At 52.2% G+C, this 19,359-nt stretch overlaps 1 protein-coding gene and 1 long non-coding RNA gene across 8 annotated transcripts; both read right to left on the reverse strand.

Moving 5' to 3' along the window:
• Positions 1-1,231: 1,231 nt before the first annotated feature.
• On the reverse strand, positions 1,232-19,312 carry LOC118142848 (F-box/LRR-repeat protein 2-like). Of its 7 annotated transcripts, none has more exons than XM_054248809.2 (7): positions 19,264-19,312; positions 15,811-15,912; positions 3,958-4,896; positions 2,620-2,823; positions 2,339-2,482; positions 1,908-2,125; positions 1,232-1,808 (listed from the first exon to the last, which is right to left on the reverse strand). In XM_054248809.2, the coding sequence occupies exons 1-7, from the start codon at positions 19,285-19,287 to the stop codon at positions 1,640-1,642; spliced, it is 1,800 nt and encodes a 599-aa protein (XP_054104784.2). In that variant the 5' UTR covers positions 19,288-19,312; the 3' UTR covers positions 1,232-1,639. The 7 variants fall into 7 exon arrangements, with proteins under 7 accessions (XP_054104784.2, XP_054104780.2, XP_054104786.2 ...); XM_054248805.2 differs by having other exon boundaries at positions 3,958-4,950; XM_054248811.2 differs by lacking the exon at positions 19,264-19,312 and adding an exon at positions 18,918-19,049.
• Positions 5,003-7,584, reverse strand: LOC144580519 (uncharacterized). The gene is made up of 3 exons (XR_013530093.1): positions 7,556-7,584; positions 6,566-6,672; positions 5,003-5,025 (listed from the first exon to the last, which is right to left on the reverse strand). It is a non-coding gene; the product is annotated as an uncharacterized LOC144580519 (long non-coding RNA).
• Positions 19,313-19,359: the final 47 nt, after the last annotated feature.

The raw sequence follows: 19,359 nt of genomic DNA on the forward strand, positions 1-19,359 counted from the left end.
ACTTCCCACCACACTTGGAGTGGTTGGCCTTGAGTTCTAGGTAGAAATGGGAGGCAGGGATCCCTGATGCTGTCAGCCTCCCTGTAACTGTCAATTCTTCCTTCCTAATGTCTCCAGTCCCTTGTGCATGCCACCATCATAGCAACAGCCTCCTGACTTCCGGCCTCCCATCTTGCCCCTCCAACCCTCTTAACACCAGTTATCCCAACTGCTTTCTCCAACATAAATCTTATCATACACACACAAACATCCCATATATTCCATGTGTCCCTATCCATGTCCATGGGTTAATGGCTACAGTTTCCATGACTAAGCCTGAGTTGAGCCAGATGAGTGGCAGACATGCTGCGGTTTAGCCCTTCCAGCTAAGCACCTGTGGCTTTCAGGGTTCTTGGTGCTTGGTCCAAGCTGGCATCCTCCCTGCTTAGACCACCCCCTTAGTGCCAGCTCTGGCCTGCTCAGGTGTACCCCCACAGTGCCTTCTGTCTTGATCACCCTCTTCCTTCCTTCTGCCCAGTTTCACTGCCTGATTCCTTCCTGGACCTTCCAAGCCCAATTTGTTGCTCCCTGGGCTCTGGTCCCAGGTGCTTGTCTCTCTTCACACACACCCTGCATGCTGGACTGTCCCTGCTAGCTGGCTTCTCTGCCTCCCCAGCTGGCCCTGTGCTGGGAGAGCTTTGGCTACTCTGAATCCCCACATAAAGCACAGTCCCTGCAGGTGCTGGGGGATCCCTGGCTCACTGCTAGAACCAGTGACCAGGGATATGGATGAGGTGTGGGGACACCAAGCCCTTGAGGAAAGAGGAGCCCACTGGTCCCCAAAGCTGCCATGGAGAAGTCACTGGCACCATTGAGGAGGCTGGATTAGGTGACCTCTAGTGACCCTCTCACCCAGAGATGCTGGCCTCTTTTATTCTTTTCCTCTTATTTTCCCCTCAGGACAGCCTCACTGACTCAAGCATTATTCATCAGTTGTTCCTGGAGTCTGGCTGGGACAAGCGCAGAGTGTGTGCCTTTACTTCAGGGCACACCCAGGCCTGTGGGGTCTCCTACTGTGTGGAGAAGCTGCTAGGACCTGGCTGTGTCAGGCCAGGGTGGGAGCCCCTGTGGGGCTGTGAGCCAAGCCTGAGGAAGGAGCATGCCTGGGATGCTCTTGCCTGCTCCAGGGCCACTTAAGCTGAAGTGGGGAGGAGAGGGGCCCTTTAGTCTGAGAACCTAAGACAAGAAGGTACTATCTGGAATGTTTAATCTTAGGGTTTACAACACAGACCTGGGCTCAGTGCTGAAGCTCAGTGCACACTGGGGTGGGGCGGGGAGAGTCCCACAGGAATAGATGGAGCCGGGCCTTAGGTCTGAGAAGAGGGCAGGCAAGAGACATAGGGTCTGCTCCTCCCAGCTCCCGACCCCACCTGCTGGGGGCCTGGCCTCCCAACCAGGGCCTGACCAGAGAGCAGGAGCCTGTGGCAGCGATGTGTGGTTGGAAAGAGGCTGCTGCCAGGCTATGCGGCAGGAAGTTCCCTGGGTTGCCCTGGATTGGCCCCACCCCCAGTCCTCAACGGAGGCAACCCGGCTCAAGGCCGGGGTTGGGGACTGGGGGAGTCAAGGAGGCTGAGCTGCAGGGCTAGTTACTAACCTGGCCTCAGAGTGATAGGGTCAGGTCAGCCCCTCCCACAAAGCGGGACTGGACGCAGGACACCTGGGGCATCTGGGCCTGGAAGCGCCTGACGGCGGCCATGTTGATGCCAGGGCACATGGCCACATCCAACACCCGGAGCTGCCTGCACGCCTGTCCAATGGCATCCAGTGTACTGTGGGGAGGCCACCAGATGAGTGCCTGGTCCGCTGTGGGACTCAACCCAGCCCCTGTACCATGGCTCCATTTGCCCAGTGTCATCAGACACACTCACTGCTCTGTGAGCTGACTGCAGCTGGACAGGTTGAGATGCTGCAGCCTTGGCCAGGTGCTGGCTGCCTGGGCCCAGCCCTCGTCACTGAGGCGGCTGCAGTGACTCAGTACCAGGCGCTCCAGGCTGGGACAGCCCCTGGCCACAGCCACCAAGCCCTTGTCTGTGAGTGCTGGCAACAGGCTCAGGGACAACTGCTTCAGTTGGGGGAACTGGAGCACCTGCGAGGATGGGGGGAAGGGTAAATCCCACTGGAGCCCAGAGCCTTGGCCCTTCCAGATCCTCCCACCTCAGCCAGGGCATGACCAGAGACAGCAGAAACCAATGAAAAAGGAACTCCAAGGTCAGCTTTTTTCCAAGCAAAAAGCGGGTTGTCCCAGGCCCCTGACTTCAGCCCTAAGATCCTCAGCCTACTCACACCCCCAGCCCCACACCTTGGCTAAACTGGCATCAGTCAGCTTGCTGCAGGCTGTGAGGTCCAACTCCTGCAGGGCTCGCAGCATGAGCAGGGAGGGGCCCTGTGGCTCGGGATCGGGGTCCTTGGTGCCTGAGGCCTGATGCTCCAGCTGTGTGTGTGGCTGTGGGATGAAGCCCTTGCTTCTCAGGTTCCTCCTGAGTTTGCCCTTAAATGCTCCTACAAAGAGACTTGGGAGGGGCAGGAGGGCAGCTGAGCCCAGGGGCCACCCCGCCCTCCAAGACCTCAAGGGTCCCGCACCTGGGTCTCGTGCACAGGCTCCCCCAGCCCCAGAAGCCCCCAGTCACACAGCTCCTTGCACCAAGCCAGGCGCAGGACTGAGAGGTGGGTGAGGTACGTGCAGATGGCCTGCAGGGTCCGGTTGGTGAGGGCCACACAGGAGGACAAGTCTAGCACCCTGAGGCTTGGGCCCAGCACTGGGATCATGGAGAGCACTGAGGCGTCCTAGGAAGGAGGGAGGGAGGAGACAGGATGGAGCGGCAGCTGGTGCCTATGACACCTGGCCTGGGACTGGTAGCTAGGTCTGTCCAAGGCTCCCAACCCACAGGCAGAAGGGAGCTACCAGAGGATCCCAGGAAGGAAGCAACATGGCCCCCATGCTGGTAGTGAAAGGTGGGCGTAGATAACAGAGAGTAGCCATGGGGGTTGCCACAGGAAAAAGGCCTGGACTATGGCTGAGGCAGGAAGCATACAGGCGGCAAGGTCTAGGGTGGCCACCCTGCCTATGCTCCCAGCCCCTGCCAAAGGAGTGGATGAGGCCGCCTCAGACCACAGCTCACTGGACCAGCCAGTTGATTCTGCTGAGCCAATTGAGGTAGAGCTACCAGCTGCCAGGGCAGTTAGGGAAGGGGAGCAGGAGCTGGAGGCTAGTTTGTAGAGGGATGAACCGAGGGGAGCTTCAAAGACACAAGAACGTGAGGCCTGGAGGCAGCAGCTGAGACATGCTTGGTGGCAACGGGAAGGAGTGGGGCCAGGAAGAGAGGCACTTGGAGGGGAACAAGATGGAGGGATGGTTTTATGTTGAGAATGCCCTGGTCAAATGGACAGGTTGAAGAAATAATCCGTTAGGGATGGACTGACACTACCAGGAGAGGGATGCCACCCAGAGGGACAGCACTGAGCCCTGCTGAAGGGCCTGGCCTTGGCCCCGAAATGACCCTGCTGCTCCTGTCGCATCACCCTGCAGGGCCCACCCCAGTGCCTTCCTCATTGCTCCTTCCCTGCCTTCCTTGCCCATCACTCCCTTTCCTCAGCACTCCTCACCAGACACAGCCATTGCCACGCATTTGGCATGTGAGCTGTGGGCTGCCTCGTGGGCTGGGCCACCCTGGCTGCTTGGACCTCCTAGGCCCAGAATGGGGGCTTTGGGGAGGTGTGCTGGCAGTAGCAGCAGCTGTCTAAGCTCCTGTCCTCCTCCAGATTGGGTCCCAAGTTCATTTCCAACTGCCAATTGTGGGCATGAACACTGGGGAGTCCCTCCCTGGTGCCACAGGCCGTCCACTACCCCCACCACCCCGGTTCCCCTCTCCCACCATCCCCAGCCCTGGAGAAGAAGGAAGGGCATGATGGTGTGCTCACCTTCAGCGAAGAGCAGTGGGCCAGGCTCAGGGAAGCCAGCTGTGGTGGAGCCCCATGCATGGAGCCCAGGGCCCGGGCCAGTTCCCACCCTCTCACCAGGCAGCACTCGGCCATGTCGAGGCTCTGCAGCTCCTGCAGGCCACCCAGGGCTGTACATCCTGCATCTGTCAGCCGCTGCAGCTTCCCCAGGCTCAGGCGCCGCAGGTGCTGTAGGCCTCGGCTCACAGCCAAGAGTGCCCCATCAGTTAGTTCTGAGCAGCCGCTGAGGTCCAGGGAGATAAGGCCTGGTTGCTGGAGGCACAGGGTGGCCACGGCCTCTGTGGAGAGGTCCCGGCAGCTGTGCAGGCTCAGCTCCTGCAATTGCAGCCCAGCTACCTGGCCCAGGGCCCAAAGGGCCTCGGGTGGCAAGCCAGTGCCACTCAAGTCTAGGGCATGCAGACTGCCAGCCCGCTCCTGCACGAATCGCAGCAGGTTGCTGAAGGAGAACTGAGAGGGAGAGGAGTCCTGGGGGCTGCTGCAGCCTCGGGCTGGGTCCGGCTCGAAGGTGAGGTGGCAGTAGGCCAAGGAGAGGCGCTCCAGGCTGGGGGCACAGCTGCTGAGCCGGTTGAAGCTAAGGTCAGCCAGGTCCCGCAGGCCAGTCAGGTTGAGCTCATGGAGGCCACTCAAGGTCTGCCGGATGCTGTGTGTTGTCTCGGGCTGAGCCAGCCATGTGCCCGAGGTGAAGAGGCTATTGCAGCCACTGAGGTCAAGGACACGCAGGGTTGGGCAGCCCAGGATCAGGTCTACAAAGGAGGCCTCTGTGGGGCTGCCGCCACCCAGGGACAAGCTCTGCAGGTGCGGGCCCAGGTGGTAGGCAACAGATTGTAGCACCTGGTGTGAAGCTGGAGAGTCATCCAGGTTGGTCAGGCTGATGCAGCAGACGCTCTTGAGGCCCAGGCTCTTGATGGCCGAGAGGGAGGCAGAGGACACGGGGATGTTGTATCGCAAGTCTCTCTAGAGAGCAGCAGCAGGCCTGGGGTAGCCCTCTGGCTTCAGAGGGTGCTGGGCATTGGGTTTGGTGACAAGTCACTGGCCAGAGGTTGGGGGCAGGTCAGGAAAGGGCCCTTCCACAATGGGGACCCACCATGGTGTATGGTGTCATGTGTGGGCAAGTGGGGTGTGGGTAGGAAGTGGGAGCTGGGCTTCAAAGGAGATGACAATCAGAGGACGATCAGAAGGTTAGTGATGGACAGGATGGGATGCCAAGGGAGGGGCGGGGACAGAGTGGAGAGTTGGCCTGTTGAGCACAGGAGGGCTGAGATGGGACCTAAAGGAAGCCCAGTGAAGTCCCCAGGGCGTGGGAGGGCAAAGCATGCTGGACCCCAACCTTTAGGACTTTCAGAAGGAGGCCCTGAGATCCACGGACTCAGCCTCCTACTCCAAAGATTTGGCATAAGCTAAGCAGCCAGCCCTGCCCACTTTCCAGAGAGCACAGCCTTCCGAACAGTGGAAGGTGGGAGAAGTGAGGTAGGTGTCACTCACCACACCGTCTATGGCCCAGGTGCCAGAGGTCTGGGGCAGGCAGTTAGGCCTAAGTCCCCCGGTGGTGTCTGAGAGTCTGTCACATGAATGTTTGCAAAAATGGGTTCTGTGTGTAAGAAAAAAATGTGCATGTGCATGTGTGTGTGTGCATGAACACGTGGAGCTGCCTGGTATTGGGCCCTGGATGATCCAGAGTTCAAGATGTGTGATCCCTGTGGCACATATCCAGAGGGGACATCTATCTGTCAAGTTAAGGACGCTGAAGCCTTTCATTTCTGTGGGTGGGAGCTAACAGGACACACCTCACCCATCCTAAGGAGGTTGAGCTGGCTTTGAGTAAAGGAACAGGGGCATTAGAACAGAGAGTGCACAGCTGGAGTTGGGTGGGACCCAAGAGAAAAACTCAAGGCTACATGGTGGGAATAAGTTGGCTTGTGCAGGCATTTAGAAGCTCCGAGCTAAGGAGATATCTTTAAAGAACTTTTCCTGATATTGCACTGGAGTGAGCCAAAGGGAAACCGGTATGTGTGGAACAGATCTTTGAGGGGAGGGAGAAGAGGGCTTGGCTTCTAAAATCCTTGCCCCATCTCCCTACCTCTTGTCCAGATTGCAGGCATGTGGTAGTCAAAGAAGCCTCTCGTTTGAATCAACATGCAGGAAAGAAAGCTCCCCTAAACCTGTCTTGTCAGTAACTGCAAAAACAAGCTGCTGTTCCTGTTGGTTCCCCACAGACCATCATCAAAAGGGAATCCAAGCCAGGCATAGTGGCACACGCCTGTAATCCCAGCACTTTGGGAGACTGAGGCAGGTGGATCACTTGAGGGCAGGAGTTTGAGACCAGTGTGGCCAACATGGTGAAACCCCATCTCTACTAAAAATACATAAATTAGCTGGGTGTGGTGGCACATGCTTGCTATTCCAGCTACTTGGGAGGCTGAGGCAGGAGGATCACTTGAACGTGGGAGGAGGAGGTTGCAGTGATCTGAGATTGCACCGCTATACTCCAGCCTGGGCAACAGAGCAAGACTCCATCTCAAAAACAAAAACAAAAAACGAAATAGAATCCAAAAGGTAGAAGTTGACTCACAGGATGTGCTCCTGCAAGATACTTATCAATAGGATTCTCCCAGGAGGCACAGGATTCATTCCCAGGTGTGGAGAGACCAGTCTGGCAGAGATAAGTGGCACCCATGGCTGTCATGATGGGAAGGAGCAGTGTAAGAGAAAGAAACCAGCTCCTGGCCTCTTTCACAGGAACCAGGGGTCAGCCAGGTTCCCCTTCCAGCCCCTACTTCTAGAACATGGTCATTCCAGATGACAGGGGCACTCACCACAGGTCCAACCATGGGCAGTGGTTCGGGGGTCTCAGGTGAAAGAGGGGCTGGGAAGATCCCAGTGTGTGAGGGTGGAGAGGTTGATGAAAGACCAGAGAGGAACGGAGGCCATGCCTTCAGCCATTCCCAAGCCCTGTAAGCTAGACAACTCCACTGGATGCAGATGAGAGGAAACTGTGGCTGGGGCAGATGGGACAGAGCTGGTTGTGAGGCAGCACCTGCTCCCTCCACTCATATCACTGAGGAACCCCTGAAAGTCTGCAGGCCCCAGCTCTGGTGACACAGCAGCTTCAGGGGCTCAGCCTGATTTCTTTCCTTCCCTTCATTCTGGAGCCTGGCTGGCCAGGAAGGGTCTCTTTTCTCCCACTGCCTCCCTATGAACCAGGTCAACAAAAGACCAAGGGAAGACTGGCAGTGTCCCCAGGGCTGGCTCTTTGCAGCAAAGCCACCTGATAAAGAAGCAGGCCTGGCTTAAAGGACTTCCAGCTCTGGGGGTACAGAAGAGGCTTGAGACCATGTTCGGGTGGGATGGGGGCAGACTCTAAGCCACCTCCCAGGTGGTCTACCCTGCTCCTGAGGTCACCTGGACTTAAAACTGCAGGAGTTGGCTGGGCACAGTGGCTCACACCTATAATTCCAGCACTTTGGGAAGCTGAGGCAGGCAGATAATGAGGTCAGGAGTTCGAGACCATCCTGGCCAACATGGTGAAACCCCATCTCTACCAAAAATACAAAAAAATCACCTGGGCATGGTGGCAGGCACTGTAATCCCAGCTACTCTGGAGGCTAAGGCAGGAGAATCTCTTGAACCTAAGAGGAGGAGGTTGCAGTGAGCCGAGATCGTGCCATGGCACTGCACTCCAGCCTGGGCAACAGAGTGAGACTCCATCTCAAAAGAAAAAAAAAAAAGAGTAATCACAATATCATTTGGGAAATGCCCTAAACCTGCTACAAGTGATGCATGTACCTTGACTGGGAGGCCAGGGTTTTGTCGTACCTAGTGAGCACCTAGTGTTGTACCTGAACTGAGACTGCAAGCCTGTGTACATACTTGGAAAGCCACGTGACAGAGAAAATGGCCCTCCGCCCTGCCTGGTACAGGACTCCAAAGCTACCGTGCCTGTTCTCCAGGAGGCCATTGGGAAATTATGTCCTGGCACCTGGGGCACTGGTCTCTAGAGAGGAGTTAGACTGGTGGGTCATTCAGAGGCTGCTCCAGGACTTCCTAAGTCCCTCAGGCATGGAGGAGGGAAAGAGCTGTCTTCAGCTATTGTTTCACAGGGACCAACTAGCAGCAGGCAACCAGGGCTCCCCACAAGAATGGACATAGCCAGTACATGTGGGGGCTCTGCCTTTGCCAGCATCCTTATTTGAGAAAGTTGGGATTAAGGGAACAGGAGGGACTAGTCTGAGAGAATAAGTCACCAAGACCAGCAACCTAGCCCAGTTTGGTGACACTGGCTCCAGCTTGGCCTTGGTAAGCCAGTGTCTTCCACAGCACCTAACTGGCACCTGACTGGTACTGCCTCAGTATCTACCTGCCCATGCCTGTGGGATGGTTCTTGACTACAGGGTCCTGCAGGTGCTCTCTGGCACTTGGTGGTGATGCCAGGTACCTGTGCTCCCAGGCCTCCCAGTGCTCCCAGCCCATGCAGGGCTGAGTTCTGCAGAGGCACCAAATGGGTCTTTGTCAACATTCCTTTCTTCTTTTTCTTGTTTTTGGTTATCCCAAGGCTCTTTTATCTGTCTCTGTCAACATTCTATCTGGAGCACACAGTTAGCTGGAGCAGCTCCAGCTCTAAGACACTGACTCCGGCTTCCTTCTCCTTCCTCCAGCCCTCACCCCTACTCCAATCCTATCTGTGCCCCAGGGCTTGGCTGACCCCTTGGCCTCCTCTGATTGCCCCATCTTTGCTGGGCTCTATGAGGCTTTGCCCTATAACAACCTCTCCTCGGGGTCCTTGGTGCCCTTGCCTCAGTCGTGCTGCTGTGCCCATCCTGGCCCACCCAGAGCTGGTGAGACCAACTGCCTCCTCTGAGTCTGTACCAGGGATACAGAACTCCACTCAGGAAGTCATGGCTTCCTTGTTCCCTTCCCACCCCCCACAAGATTTCTCTCCATGCCCCCTACCTCCCCAGCTCCTGGCCCTACTGATATACCCTCCCTCATCCAGGATTCTCAGAGATGACCATCAAGTGGGAAGTCCCTCCCTTTCCTCCGTTCCTGTCTACTAGCTGCCTCCAGGCAGGGCCCATCCATCTGAACCTTCCTCCTTCTGCTCTTTTGCTTCCAGGAGACCCCTTCTCCTGGCCTCCTTCTCTTCTGAGAACCCTGCTGTTTATGCCTTTCCACTGCTCCTTCTTCAGAGGCCACAAATATCTGAGTCTTAAACTGCAAGTAAAAGCCTCCCTATATCCTGTACTCCCTCCTCTTGCCTTTCTTCTCTCTCTCCTCCCTCTACAGCCATGCTTCTTGGAAGCACACAGGCACAGGCATGCCCGCTGTCCGGCCACTCTGTACCCCTCACCCCTCCAGGCTGGCCCCCACAGGATCACACATTCCTGGCGATGGCTCCCCTCCAGCAAGGTCACCAACATGTGGGGGCTTTGCCTCAGACCTCCCACAAAGGTTCTCTCTGCCATGTCACCTGCTCTGCATGGCCAGCAGCCACTCCCCTTGATGCCATCTCCCACTGGGGTTCTGCAACTCTGCCCTCCTGGCTTTCCTCCTACCTTCTAGCCTGCTCCCCATCAGGCTCTTTTGGGGTCAAAAAAGAAGAGAGATCCAGTCCATAGATGAGGAGGTTCCCCATGGTTTGTTCCACCCAACAACACACACACACACACACACACACACACAATCTTTGCACCCCCTCCAAGTGTACCCTGGCCAACTGCATTTTGCCCCATGGGGCCATCTTTCCAACTACTGTCTTTCTGATCCACATCATTGTCCTGAACACTCAGACCCTGGGAGTCAAGTGCCTGATTGACCTCTCTCCAGAGAGCACAATGCAACACTCCAAATCTGAATTCATCATCTCATCCTACAACTCTGCTCCTTCTAGACTCTTCCCACCCTCTACCAAGCCTCCCAAGTGGGAAATCTGAGAGTGATCCTAGAATCATCCCTCACTCCCCACATCCACAATGACCCAAGTTCCTTCTGCTCTATTTCCCTGATACGGTGAAACCTGTCCCTGTGCTCCAACCTCACTGCTTCTGCCCTAGCTGAGGTCTCCTTACTGTATGCCAGTAGCCTTACAGCTGCTTCCCCAAGCTCAGATGACGGCAGCTTCCACCTTATCAGGTCCTGGCCTCCAGTTTCTTTGGCCTCAGTCTCTCTTGGGTTTTGTCACTGGCTGATCCTTCCAAAAGGTGATTCTGCCTGTGCTCTGCCAGTTCTGCATGCCTCTGGGACACAGGCTAAGCTTCCTAGGCTGGCATTCAAGCCCTTCTAGGACCCAGGCCTGCTTCTTCAGCCAAGCTCTTCCCATCCATGTCTGTTCCCCTTCCTCCCAGCCCTGGCTCTGGGGCTGTCTCTTCTGATCATTGTCCTGCACTGCACACTTCTGCTCAGCTGCTTTTTCGGTTCTAGGGGTTCCCACCCCTTACCTGCTCCTATTGGTCTATTTGGCAAATGTTTATTCCTCTCTCGAGTCTCAGGCCAAACATCTTTTCCATGGGGTCTTTTCTGATTTTTTCTCTGCATCCCTGATGCACCTCACACAGATTTGGAATGCAGTACCCTAGCCTCTTTTTGCTTATCTGTGCTCACCACACACTCTCAAGCTCTGTGTCTTTCTCACTTCTGCCTCCCCAGTGCCCAGCACAGTGCCTGGCACAACAGAAACATTTGAGTAAGGCTGCCCACAGCCTCTCCATGTGTCTCTGGTAATTTTCCATGTTCCTTCTGTCCTGTGACTGTTTCTTTTCTTTTCTTTTTTTGAGATGGAATTTTGCTCTTGTTGCCCAGGCTGGAGGGCAATAGCATGATCTCAGCTCACTGCAACCTCTATCTCCCAGGTTCAAGTGATTCTCCTGCCTCAGCTTCCAGAGTAGCTGGAACTACAGGCGCCTGCCACCATACCCAGCTAATTTTTTGTATTTAGTAGAGATGGGGTTTCACTATGTTGCCTAGGCTGGTCTTGAACTCCTGACCTTGTGATCCGCCTGCCTTGGCCTCCCAAAGTGCTGAAATTACAGGCATGAGCCACTGCACCCGGCCCTGTGACTGTTTCAACCCTCTGCTGAAGACCTAGCCTCTATGTCTCTTTTCGCTCTCCTGAGACAACCTGGCCTCCAAATCCATGGAACAAAGGGGCTGCTGAGGAAGGAGATGCCTCTAGGGAATTTCTTTGCAAATAGCTCCATGTTTCCACCCTCACCTCTCTGCTTCCTCAGGAAGAGGTGATATCCTTTTTTTTTAACCAAACCAATGCTGAAAAACAAAAGAAAAACACAAAATACATCCTATCCCAGATGAAGCTTGCTATATGGCAGCCTGTCTCTACCACCACCTCAGGTGGCATCTTCCATGCCTGACCTCTCTCCTCCCCGAACCTTCATCTCTCCTCTAGTGACTCTCTGAAGAATTAATTATTCACTATTTTTTATTTTTTTTGAGATGGAGTCTCACTCTGCCACCCAGGCTGGAATGCAGTGGCTCGATCTCAGCTCACTGCAACCTCCACCTCATGGGTTCACATGGTTCTCCTGCCTCAGCCTCCCAAGTAGCTGGGATTACAGGTGTGCGCCTCCACACCTGGCTAATTTTTTTTATTTTTAGCAGAGATGGGATTTCACCATGTTGGCCAGGCTGGTCTTGAACTCCTGATCTCAAGTGATCCACCCACCTCAACCACCCAAAGTGCTGGGATTACAGCCGTGAGCCACCATGCCCAGCCTATTTATTTATTTGCCTTTTTTTTTTTTGAGATGGAGTTTGCTTCTGTTGCCCATGCTGGAGTGCATTTGTGCAATCTTGGCTTACTACAGCCTTCGCCTCCCAGGTTCAAGTAATTCTCCTGCCTCAGCCTCCTGAGTAGCTGGGATTAGAGGCGCCTACCACCATACCCAGCTAATTTGGTATTTTTAGCAGACATAGGGTTTCTCCATGTTGGTCGGGCTGGTCTCAAACTCCCGACCTCAGATGATCTGCCCGCTTCATCCTCCCAAAGTTCTAGGATTATAGGTGCAACCCATCATGCCTGGCCTGCCCTACTTATTTCCTTCTTTCCATGGAGAAATTTATTTATTTATTTATTTATTTATTTTTATTATTTTTTTTAAAGACGGGGTTTCACCATGTTGGACAGGCTGGTCTTGAACTCCTGACCTCTGGTGATCCGCCCACCTTGGCCTCCAAAGTGCTTGGATTACAGGCGTAAGCCACCATGCCCGGCCTCCATGGAGAAATTTCTTGCCAGTGAGGTCTTGCTCTACATTTCCTGCTTCTCTCATTCACTCCTCAAACCACCTGCCTTTTTTTCCCAGATGTCAAATATCGCTGAAGCCATTGGGCCTCCTTGGATAGCATATCTTATGGATATTATTTGTTCTTCACTTTGCTGGGCTTTTTGTGGGATCTGACATTGTTAATCATCCATTTAATCCTTTACATATGTATGTATGTATGTATGTATTTATTTATTTTTTTGAGACGGAGTTTCGCTCTTGTTACCCAGGCTGGAGTGCAATGGCGGGATCTCGGCTCACCGCAACCTCCGCCTCCTGGGTTCAGGCAATTCTCCTGCCTCAGCCTCCTGAGTAGCTGGGATTACAGGCACGCGCCACCATGCCCAGCTAATTTTTTTATATTTTTAGTAGAGATGGGGTCTCACTATGTTGCCCAGACTGGAGTGCAGTGACTATTCACAGGTGCAATCCCACTACTGATCAGCACGGGAGTTTTGACCTTTATGTATTTATTTTTTTGAGACTAAGTCTCACTCTGTCACCCAGGCTGGAGTGCAGTGGCATGATTTCAGCTCACTACAATCTCTGCCTCCTGGATTAAAGTGATGCTCCTGCCTCAGCCTCCTGAGTAGCTGGGACTACAGGTGTGAGCCACTACACCTGGTCTCATTCAATCCCTTAAATGCTCTCCTGCCTTTGATGTCTGTGTCCTCCTCTCTCTGGGATCTCCTCATCCCCCTCTTTGGGTGTCTCCTTTTGGTGCCCTTAGACTGGTGTCCTCCCCTGGGGTTTCTCTGTGGCCTGCTGCTCCTATGGTTCTGCATGTTCTCCCTGGGGAAAGTTACTCAGATTTGTGGCTTCAACTGCCACCCATTCTTCAATATTGGGTGGCATTCAAAATGCCACCCAAATCTATATTTATTATCCAAGACATTTCTCTTGAATTCCTCATCCAGAAATGCAACTACCAGGTGGATCTCAACATCTAGATTCTTACTCTTCAGCATGTTCAAAATCAAATTCCTCTGGACAATGAGATCAATGACACTGTATACATAATTCAACAACAGAACCTACTTACATACCCACATTTAATATGGGACAGAGGATTACAACTCAATAGAGAAGAAGATTAGAAGCAAATGGTGTTCAGGCTCTTTGAAAATTAATCAGTTTAGCTTTTTATCTCATAACATAAATCTAAATAAATTTTACCAATGAAAACATTAACACAAAAATTCAAACCAGAAAGCAGAAGAAACAACTTTGCTGTAAACCTAAAACTGCTCTAAGTAATAAAGTCTACTTAAGAAAAACAGAAGGAAAAAAAAGAAAAACAGAAGAAAAGGGTGAAAGGGTAAGGAATCATTAAGTTTAGAAAACAATGAAGGAAGTAAAAAAGAAAAGGAAGTTCAGAATGAACAACACAGATTTTTTTTTTTTTTTTTTTTTTGAGACAAAGTCTCGCTCTAGCTGCCCAGGCTGCAGTGCAGTGGCGTGATCTCGGCTCACATCAACCTCCACCTCCTGGGGTTCAACCATTTGCCACCTCAGCCTCCCAAGTAGCTGGGATTACAGGCATGTGCCACCACATCTGGCTAATTTTTTGTATTTTTAGTAGAGACAGAATTTCTCCATTTTGGTCAGGCTGGTCTCCAACTCCCAACATCAGGTGATCCACCCACCTTGGCCTACCAAAGTACTGGGATTACAGGCGTGAGCCACTATGCCTGGCCAACAACACAGAAATTTAACTTCTGGGGTAGACATGGTGGCTCATGCCTGCAATCCCAGAACTTTGGGAAGCTGAGGTGGGCAGATCTTTTGAGCCCAGGAGTTTGAGATGAGCCTGGGCAACATGGTGAAATCTCCTCTCTGCTAAAAATATAAAAATTAGTCAGGCATGGTGATATGTATCTATAGTCTCAGCTACTCAGCTACCTGAGCCTGGTGAGGTCGAGGCTGCAGTGAGATGTGATCGCACCATTGCACTCCAGCCTGGGCGACAGAGAAAAACCCAGTTTTAAAATCAAACAAACAAAATTTTTTTAAAATTAAATTAAATTTTTAAAAAGAGGGCAGGTGCAGTGGCTCACGCCTGTAATCCCAGCCCTTCCGGAGGCTGAGGAGGGCAGATCATGAGGTCAAGAAATCAAGACCACCCTGGCCAACATGGTGAAACCCCATCTCTACTAAAAATAGAAAAATTAGCTGGGCATGGTGGCACGTACCTGTAGCCCCAGCTACTTGGGAGGCTGAGGCAGGAAAATCACTTGAACCTGGGAGGCGGAGGTAGCAGTGAGCTGCAATCGCACCACTATACTCCAGCCTGGTGACAGAGCAAGACTCCATCTCAAAATAAATAAATAAAAATTTAAAAAGAGGCCGGGCACAGTGGCTCATGCCTATAATCACAGCACTTTGGGAGGCCAAGTGCAGATCACTTGAGGTCAGGAGTTCGAGACCAGCCTAGCCAACATGGGGAAACCCCGTCTCTATTAAAAATACAAAAAAATTAGCTGGGCATGGTGGCAGGTGCCTGTAATCCCAGCTACTTGGGAGGCTAAGGCAGGAGAACTGCCTGAACCCAGGAGGTGAAGGTTACAGTGAGCTGAAATCACGCCACTGGACTCCAGCCTGGGCAACAGAGTGAGACTCTGTCTCAAAAAAAAAAAAAAAAAAAGAAAAAATAAAAAAAAAGGAAAGAAAATGTCCATACAAACGGAATAGAAAAATACTAAGACCCTAATAGTTAAATGGATATAGAACATGAATAAACAAAAGGGGGAAATACAAAGGGTGCGCTAATGAGAAAAACAGTGTAACTTCACTAATAAACAAATCAAAATTAAAACAATGAGCCATCACTGCCTGCTTTTCAAACTAGCCCAGATGTCTGCATTCCCCTCCTGGCTAGCCTCCTCCCTACGCTGTCTCATTCTCCCAGTCCACTCTGCACTGCAGAGTTCTAATACAAATCACACTGTGTCACTCACCTGCCTAATAGTCTCCCGAATGGTCATCAGGAGAAAACCAAGCTCTGTTGCCTGGTACATCTGCCAGCTTGCAGCCTGACTCTGTTCTAGCCTCATCTCCTGCCATGTCTCAGTTTCAGCCACACAAAACTTGTGCGATTGTTTCCAAAAGTATTCCACACCATGGTGCCTTCACTTGTACTATTACTGATCCCAGAAGCCCAACCTTTCATCTCATCCTGTTCCTTCAGGAAGCCTTCCCTGACACCACCAATCTCCTCTGGATGTCCTTCTTTATGTCCTCATCGAACTCTTTTGCCCCAGTGTCATAGCGCTGAGCACACAAAAGCATGATCATTCATATTACTTGTATTTCTCCTTCAAGTAATGTGAGCTCCTTAGGGAACTGTGTCTTTTTATCTGTATAGCCCCAGCACTGTACCCAGAGCCAATTATGTATGAATATATGTATTTATACATATATATATGAGAATATAAGGATGGATGGATGGATGAACAGACGGATGGAGATACATGAGCAGGGCCATGAGTAAGCTGAAGTGAGAAACAACTGAGGATGGGACAGGGGAGGGTGGGTGCCTTACCTCCCGAAGGGCATTCTGGGCTGCACGGTACCAAGCCCAACTCACGAGGGAGGCCTCTTTCTGATCTGACAGAGGCAGGAAGCTCAGAATATATGTGAGCATCTGAGGGAAAAAGACAGGGCATTGGGGGCTGTTAGAGCTGGGAGGTCTTTGGAACCAACTCCAGCTGACAATACCATGGGTCTGAGGGCACCAGAGCACTGACTTCTACTTTATCTTGGATGTGAAGCTTCACGAAGCATTCACTTCCCTGCTCCAGGCTTCAGGTATCTTTACTGTGAACAAACCTTTCCTGAGCTGGATACAGGCTTGCACTGAGTGATAAGAATCAAACTTCCTGCCTATCTGGGTAGAAAAAGCCTGGGCATTGAGGCCAGATAAACCTAGTTCAGATCTCTACTCTGCCAACTGACCTCTCTGAACTTTGTTTTCCTTATCTGGGAAATGGCACTTGTAGTGAGATTAAATGGGTTATTGTGAGAATTAAAGAAAACAGCCAGCTAGGTGTGGTGGCTCACACCTGTAATCCCAGCACTTTGGGAGGCTGAGGTGGGTGGATCACCTGAGTTCAGGAGGTCAAGACCATCCAGCCTGATCAACATGGTGAAACCCCTTCTCTACTAAAAATACAAAAATTCATCAGGCGTGGTGACACATGCCTGTAATCCCAGCTACTTGGGAGGCTGAGGCAGGAGAATTGCTTGAATGTGGGAGGCTGAGGTTGCAGTGAGCCAAGATTGTGCCACTGCACTCCAGCCTGGGTAACAAAAGTGAAACTCCGTCTTAAAAAAAAACAACAAAAAACAGAACATGGCCAAGTGTCTTGCATAGGACCTAGAGCACAGCAGGCCAGTTATGCTCACTCTGATTCTCAGGAAATCATAGGTCCTCCTGCCCTCATGGCTCAGGCTCTGAGACCCTACTCTTTTGCCATCTTCTGCACTGCCACCTTGCCCTCTCCACTGGTTAAGATTTGATCCCAGCAAGACCTAGCCTGGGAGGCTCAGGCCCTTCTCCCCACCTAGGGGGTGGTGTGGTTCAAAGCCCTAAACGGAACTGGGGAAGGGGTTGCCACTGAGGCCTAGAATGATTTGATATTAACTATTCTTTTCTTCTGGAATCTTCCTTTCTGCATCCCAATTGCCTCATTTTCGGATTATTCTTTGGCTCCTAGGGTTCAGACCTGTGTCTTTTGGTTTTCTGTTTACCAACACAGGAATAACCAACAAGTCAATATTCCCATATTGTCTTATTATCCAAATGCTAATCCATATTGCCAACTGTCCATGCAAATGTTTAGCCATCAATTTAATCTCAACCAAAACTCATATTCTACCCTCAGCCCAAAACAGCCCTCCCAACTCCCGCTTCAATGCCAACAGTGCATCAACCTGATAACACTTTGGACTATTCAAGCCCTTCTGTCCCTTCCTCCCAGATACAGGTGTAATGCACAGGCTTTAGGCAGGCTAACCTAGACTCATTCAAATTCTAGCCCCAATACTTCCTGTCATAGTGCTGTGTGACCTTAAATAAGGTACTTGACCTCTCTGAGTTTCAGTTTCCATATCTATAAAATAGGGATACTTTAAAAAAAATCTAGATCATAGCCTTATGGGATTAAATATTACATATATATAGTGTGTTTGTGACAAGCAGATGCTCCATAAATGGTTGCTGGATTGCTGTTAGTAAAATCTCTACCTTTGAAACTTCCCCAACTCAGTAGTTCAGATTTCCACCACCTGAAACCTGGATTCCTTCCACAGTCTCCCACCTGAACTCTCTGCCTCCAAGTTCATCCTTGCTAATACATTCTGCACCCTGTCACAAGGTTAATTTTTCCTACAAAACAGTTTTCAGTTTCAGCTCACCCCTGCCGTAAATCTTCAGGGTTCACCAGTACTCTCAGGACAGTCTCTATTCCTGGATCAGCACTGTCAGGTGTCCATGCCTAATTGGACTTGCTGGTCCCTGAACTTCCCCAATCCAGTCTCCCCACTGTCCTACAAACACAGCATGTCTATTTCCTTTTGCCTATGTGGGCCTTTTCCCTGGGATGCCCTTCCTGAAGCTTGACTTCACCAACCTGTTGTGATCGCTCCTTCCCTTCTCAGCTGCCAAGCACATAGGTGCAATGCTCAGCCAATACTTACTGGATTAAATTAAGGATGAACAGTCCAGTTCTCTACCTCTATTTTCACCAAGAGTTTGCTCAGGGAAGGGGTCAGGGAAATAAAATAGTCATTACTGAGAGGAGAATGACTGGGCGAATAGACTTCTGGACCAGGGAGGTTGGGCATGGGGAAGACAGTATTGATGGGAACTGTCAAGCCCCAATCTCTTCGGGGAGGAAGGAAAGCCTCTTTGAGCTGAGCTAAGATACTGGCCATTCTGTCTTCTGGGGCTAAGCAGCGAACCCAAGAACAAAGAGAGAGGGGAACAAACCTGTCATCCCTTGGGGTGGATAGGGGAGGGATACTCATTGACCTAAGAAGGAGGTGGTCTTTCTAAAGGAACCAGAGGAGGCAGTGATAAGGATGGAGTGGCCATCCCATGAGCCCCATTTCAAGGGGGCTACTGGATATATGATTGGTCACTCATAGGATTTATGGGGATGGAACAGATAGCCCTTGAAGCTAAGGGTGGAAGGGATGGCACTGCAAGCTCAACGGGGTGGGAACAGGCCTATTTTTGCTAAGTATAGGGAGCATCATTCCAGGACTGATGGGAAAGGGTGGCCTGTTTCCCATGGACAGAGAGAGGGGTTTGCCAACCTCAGGACAAAAGAGATGGTGAAGCCATTCCAACAGGCCACTGGGACAAAACCTGTTATCTTCCTGGTAGATGGGGGCAGAATGGTCTTGTCCCTGGCTAAAAGGAAGGAGCAAACATCCCATGTAGTGAAAGAGGTGAGGGCGGCCATCACTAGGGGCCTAGGAATGCGGAACAGGCCTGTTCTAGCTAAAGGAACTCAGAGATCACTGCAGTTGATGGGGAGGGAGCAGTCTGTTTCCCACTGCCAGGGAGAGGGGGTGGCCGTCTCTGTCGGGGCGTAGGAAATGGAGAGATCATCCCAAGGGACCGATGGGGATAAGATCAGTTACCCTTCGGGACGATGAGATGGAGCGGACATCTTCCAGAAGTGAGGGGAGAGGAGACAGCCACCTCAAGGAAAGGAGATGGGCAGAGGGCCTGTTCTCGCTGAGGTAACAGGGCAGCCATCTCCTGGGGCCGACAGGGAAGGGCGGGACGGTCCCCCAAGCTAAGGGGACAGAGTGGCCAAAAGGCAGAGCCGTTACCCAGAGCTAGAAGGTCCCGGGATCTGCCGGGCGGGTCGTTTCCGCCAGGCTGGAGGGGCCGGGCTAGCTATCTGACAGCCCCTCCCACAAAGCTCGGGACCCCGAGGGCGGGGCCTGTCCGGAGCTAGGCCTGAGGGCGGCTTCCTCTCACCTCCTGGGGCAGCGACTCCGCCATCGCATCCCTGCCTCCTCCGCCCCCCGCGCAAGGCTTTCTGGGAAGTGTAGTCTCGCATATCTGGGGCGGGGC

The sequence above is a fragment of the Callithrix jacchus genome, chromosome 20, assembly GCF_049354715.1.
Source record: "Callithrix jacchus isolate 240 chromosome 20, calJac240_pri, whole genome shotgun sequence".
NCBI lineage: Eukaryota > Metazoa > Chordata > Mammalia > Primates > Cebidae > Callithrix > Callithrix jacchus.